General features: G+C 45.8%; 1 protein-coding gene across 2 annotated transcripts; it reads right to left on the bottom strand.

Annotated features, from left to right (window-relative positions):
* Nucleotides 1-357: 357 nt before the first annotated feature.
* Nucleotides 358-4,797, bottom strand: kcng3 (potassium voltage-gated channel, subfamily G, member 3). Of its 2 annotated transcripts, XM_029527901.1 has the most exons (3): nt 4,087-4,797; nt 3,690-3,710; nt 358-2,581 (listed from the first exon to the last, which is right to left on the bottom strand). In XM_029527901.1, exons 1-3 carry the CDS (start codon nt 4,713-4,715, stop codon nt 1,936-1,938), a joined length of 1,296 nt encoding a protein of 431 aa, XP_029383761.1. In that variant the 5' UTR covers nt 4,716-4,797; the 3' UTR covers nt 358-1,935. The 2 variants fall into 2 exon arrangements, with proteins under 2 accessions (XP_029383761.1, XP_029383760.1); XM_029527900.1 differs by lacking the exon at nt 3,690-3,710 and having other exon boundaries at nt 4,087-4,715.
* Nucleotides 4,798-5,574: the final 777 nt, after the last annotated feature.

Here is a 5,574-nt window from a genome sequence, read left to right as displayed (position 1 = left end):
AGCCTTACGAATTAAGCTGCAGTACATTATTCAAGCCTGTCTACCGCTGATGTGAGCATCGATGGCCCTTGCCAGCAGGCTCAGGTGTTCCTCATGCTGGATGTTATATTCCATTGCCTGGAGTTATATAGGTGTGAACAGTCATCACGTCTACCCAAAATGCCTCATACCTTCAAGTCATTGTGTAGTTAATTAATTTAGTTAATTACGAGCTTTACTTTAGGTTATGAATCAATTATGTCAAACCCCAAGATCAATAAAACGTTACTGTGAAAGCAGTAGATGCACAATTTTAATCAAGCTGCTTAATTTCTAATAAGCAACTACACATTTACTGATTTTCTGTAAGTAATTTTATTATGAAACCCCATACATTTATCACGTTAATTACATGTTGATGAAAGAAAACATTTGACTGATGGTCTTAGTGAGGCCAGGCCAAAATTCACTTGGTTATACTACATGAGATGACAGTTGTGTCTTGCAAGCTAGGCTATAAAGTACTGGTTGAAAAAGCACGTTAATAACAATACAACAACCAGGATTTTGCGATGTGCACTGTTTACAATACATTGGAACTTATACAAGGCTACAAAGTTCATGAACAAAATAAAAAACATGGAATTAAAATTTTAAGGACAGCCAAATAATTAATAAACTTAGATTTTTTTTGCAACAGAAGAGTGGGGTTGTAATGTGTGTATGTGAACGTAAAAGGGGGATGGTAGATGGCAACAGGAGGAAGAGGAGAGGAGAAAGACTGTTGAGTGGGAGAAGTGTCGACTTGTTTGTTTGAATCATGTGTGTCCTCAACAAATCATATCATCTTGGCAAAGCGAAGACAGCGCCAACATGTCTGAATCACAAATGTCAGAAGGATCAGCTGTGAGAGCCTCTACTGTTCATTTTTCCATTTTCTTTTTTAAGGAATTTGCAAGGTTTTATTTCTCATTATCGCAGGATAAAAATGCTACGTCCCAGCCGGTTCGGGCGCCTGGATATGGCCTGCTTGTGTGCACGCAAATCAACCACTATTATGATTGACATGTTGGTGGATGGGGTTGCCGTGGAGACGCAGAAATACAAAATGCCTTACATTCGCTCACAATGGAGAAGCAACAGACATTGTAGCCTTCATTCTTTACGCTCCAGCTTGCTCCACATTCTGTCGTTCCTGTAATTTTTTGTCCTACAATTTTTTTTATCCTCCATTTCGCACACCGTCTGTCATATCTGACTCCCCTGTATTTGTAGGCCCCCTTATTAGACCTTGCTGACCTCTACATATTTCATTATCCCTGGCTTAGGCTACTGCTACATACTGAGCCTCCTGTGGACCCTTTTCTCCATCTCTCCATCTCCCTGCTTTGCATTCACTTGTCCACTCTTCCATCACACTCCCCAGGTTTAACCGAATGTATCTGGGTCACACATCAATCTTGTGTAATTTGTACCATCTGGATGCAAAGCTAAGACAAAGTGAAAAGCTGATGGCCAAACAAACACAACAAACACAGTGCGTGCACACACACACACACACGCTGAGCACTCAATGCAGCATACAAAAAAAGCCGCCATCTCTGCCAGTGTTGTAACCATGGGAATACAGTGTAAACAGCAGGCAGTGTCAAAACTGGATTGAACGTGCCTATATGTATTTAATAAATAATTTTTTCTATGTTCCTATTCTTCTGTGCAGATGGTGTCGTTAAGGAGACAGACATAGCATGTCGGATGACGATGATGCCTGGAGATCATCAATGCCACAAGCAGGAACTAGGCAAGACAAATAAAATCAGGTGTGATTCAGGCAGGAAACAGGACAGGGCACAGAGCTTTTTTTTTTTTTTCACAATGGGATCAGAAAATTCACCGGCTTGTTGAGTTTCTCTCTGGTGAAGGCAGAGCCACAGGTGTTTGGTGTGAATTGTATGCTTATTGCAGTATCTCTGCTGACAGGCTGCGTGCATATCTAGCAGAGCGGAGTTTGAGTTCATGGTAGCACTGCACAAAACTGTGGTAGATGAACGTAATAGGCAGTGCAAGGAGTACAATGCCACTTACGACACACATTCCCCCAAGCACCCGTCCTCCAACTGTCACAGGGTAGACGTCCCCGTACCCAACCGTTGTCATGGAGATGATGACCCACCAGGCGGCGGCCGGGATGCTGGCATAATCCTGGTTCTGCGTGCCCAAGTCCAAGCCATGCTCCAGGAGCTGGGCCAGAGCACTGTATATCGCCATGGCAACAAAAACAAACACCATCAACATGACCATCTCTCGGTAGCAGCGTGTGAGCGTCAGCCCCAAGGTCTGGAGGCCCAGGAAGTGTCTGGCCAGCTTCATTAGCCAGAACACTCGCATCATCCTCAGCACGCGCAAGATCACCCCAGCAACCCCTAACCCAGCGCCCGGCATCCCGGCCCGGGCCATCGCCATGGTGACATAGTAAGGAGTGATGGCAATCACATCGATGATGTTCAGTGGCCGACGGAGGAAGTCCCACTTGTCTCTGGCCACCAGAAAGCGCACAATGCACTCTGCTGTAAACCAGCCAATACACACCGCCTCTATTATCCTACAGAGGAGAGAGGAAGAAAATGAGTGGAGGAGACTGTAAACAGGAAATGGCAGAGACTCTACAGAGAGATATGGATAACATTGATGGATATTGTTTTGACAACGAATAAATATGAAGAAATGGGAAACAAGACAAGGGTGATATAAATTATGGGGAAATAGGTGGAAGATCTGATACTATTCAGAGATGACGCATGTACAAAGACAAGAAGACATATACACAGTAAGGGTTGAAAGATTAGGAAATTGCCAGGAAGCTGCACACGAGGGGGGGTGGGGGTTTCAGAACCTTCAAAGAGATATTGTGACACAAGCAAGCACATGATTACACCATTGATTAGCAGAGCAAAAGGCAATCAAACTGAATTAGAGTGAGAGTGAGTTGGTGGTTATATGTGACATGGACGCAGCCACACCAACAAACAACACACAGCCCGAGGATAACTTCATCAGCACAATTAGTCCAAACCAAATTAGAGAGCAACTGAGAGAATGTCATCATCTACTGGCATGAAAGGAAATGTTTTATCCTCTTGACCCCAAAGTGTAATGCACTTTGGTTGATTATCTAACCACTGTAACCGGTCCAAAACTCGAAACTATGTCCAGCCTTAGTGAACATAACCTGGGCTTATATGGAGAAGGGGCTGCCTCGGCCTTCCTGGAGAGGATCGACTGCGGCCAAAACACGGTGGAAAAAGAGGTGCACTGTTTCACCGCCTGCCCAAAAACTGAAGCCAAAATAACTGCTGACTTAGAAGGTGATTTCTGTAAGTGGCTTAATTCGTTTTTGTTTGCTTGCCCTAGTTTATAATCCCTCTGTATACCTTATATATTCAAGTCATTACCCACTGAAATATCTTTGAAACCAGCATTTGCCTGATTTGTTTGTCCTCCTTGTGTACTGTGTAATGTAAATCAACCAAAGTCAATAATGATATTTGAGGTAATTGCAGAGGAGGGGAGACACGCCAGTGGAAGACAAGCAGGAAAGGGATTCCTGTGTAATAATTAACATTTTGTAGATAATATGGATTGGCTATTGATTGGCTTCCATGGAAAGTGTCTGACGTGAGGATCCCGATGTTTAATGTGCAGGCTGAAACTTGTGTTTATCTTGTATTGACCTGAGGGGCGTCAATAAATTAAAGACATGGACAAATTACCTGTGTGACTTGTGACTTATGTGTGTTTTCTATCAGGGTTTCAAATCGATTGCTTTTTTCCGGGTTTATTGTAAAAAAAAAACAAAAAACTAACAAATCATACAGGGTAGTAAATTAATAAATTCTGAAGTGGTTATGAATTTATTAGTTTTTTTTTTCTGTGTTTATAGAGGGAGAGAGAAGTCGTTGACACGACGAAACTGATGGCTGAGCTGATTTTTACGCACCAGACTTTAGAGCACAGTCATATTTGCAGAAAATTAGCACACACTGAATGCGCCTGAATATGGAGCAGCGTCCAGAGATCAGGGCTCCTTCTGGTTTGGCTGTCACCTACCTGTGCTCCTCCACGGTGTTCCTCTTGGCCGTATCCCAGTCCGGCAGGGTGCTGGCACAGAGCATTATCATGGAAACGATAACAAAGATGACAGACACCGACGCCAACAGCTGCGCCCCAAGCGAAGAGTTGGGCTCCTCGAAAGCTTTGCGCATCTTCTCCAGCCACTTTGCGCGCCCGGTGAGCGCCATCCGCTGCACTGATGCCCCGTCCGGGCTGTGAGACTCATCCCCGGACACCCCGACGTCTCCCTCCGACAGACTGTCCAGTCCGATCTCGGACATCCTGTCGTCCAGACGTTTCTGGCAGCAGGAGTCCAAGTGCTCGCTCTCCAGCCCCCAGTAGAGCATCTCGGTGTAGAAGGAGAGCTCGCACACTCCGGGGACGAAGCGCAGTTTCCCGGAGCGCACGTACAGCATGATGAACAGGAAAGCCTGCGCGTGTCGGTCGAAGAAAAACTCATTCCGGTCCCGGTCGTAGTCGTCGCACAGTTCGAGCACTTCTTTCTCGGTTGCGCAAGCATGCAGGCGGCTGACGCGCCGGAGAGGGAAATCCCTGATCACTTCTCGGGTGAAGGCGTACCGGGTTCCCCCCACGTTGAGCACGCAGATGCTCTTCCCAAACTTCATGTCGTCAATCTGTAACCTGACTAAAACTTCTCCTCACGGTCCATTCTCCATTTCCATAACTGGAGGACTTTTGGAGCACTTTTTTTTTTTTGGAGGAGGAGGAAGAGGAAGAGTTTGGAGGGAGGGGTGGGGGGTTGGGGGGGGGGGGGGGGGGGGGGGGTGATGTGCGGGAGGGGGGGACACCGTCTCCCCTATCCCCCCCGGGGCGTGGCTCCTGTTTGCTCTGAGCGCTGTGAACACCGTGGCTGATGGAAACTGTCCCCTCCGTGTCCGTCCCTCTCCACCGTCTGCTCTGCCTCTGCAGCCGGTGGAGGAGACTCTCCACCCCAGCCGGGGAGAGCCAAACCCACCAGTGATGTCACGCGCGCGCGCACCACAACGAGGAAAAACTACAAAGCTCTGAATGCTGTTTCGACTAAACACTAACTATTCCTAAGGATGGTTTTTAAAACCTGTTTACCGCTTTAAAACGCGAAAGAAATTATTGTAACAACTCTCCACGTTAATATTTTTTTTTTTATGCAGCGAGTTGTTACAATAATTTTTATTTATTATACTGAAATCTCATTTTACGAGCAGGACTTTAATTATAAACGATAAAGACTGAGAAGATTCTAATTATGGGAGGTCGTAAAAATCTTTCAGCGTTTGTAATATCAAGTTTCCTCGTTATGATTTTATTTATAAGGGTTTATGGCCACTTACCTAAGGTTTGTGTGTTGTGTGTTTGTTGTGTGTGTGTGTGTGTGTGTGTGTGTGTGTCTGCGCGTGCGCCCCTCCCAACGTCAGCAGCCAGTGGTTTTTCTGGTTGATCCGACTTCTTTTGGCTGCCGTGAGTTCACTGTATTGTAAAGGGGAC

The sequence above is a fragment of the Echeneis naucrates genome, chromosome 19 (assembly GCF_900963305.1).
Source record: "Echeneis naucrates chromosome 19, fEcheNa1.1, whole genome shotgun sequence".
Taxonomy (NCBI): Eukaryota; Metazoa; Chordata; class Actinopteri; order Carangiformes; family Echeneidae; genus Echeneis; species Echeneis naucrates.
This window is presented reverse-complemented; position numbering and strand designations above follow the sequence as displayed.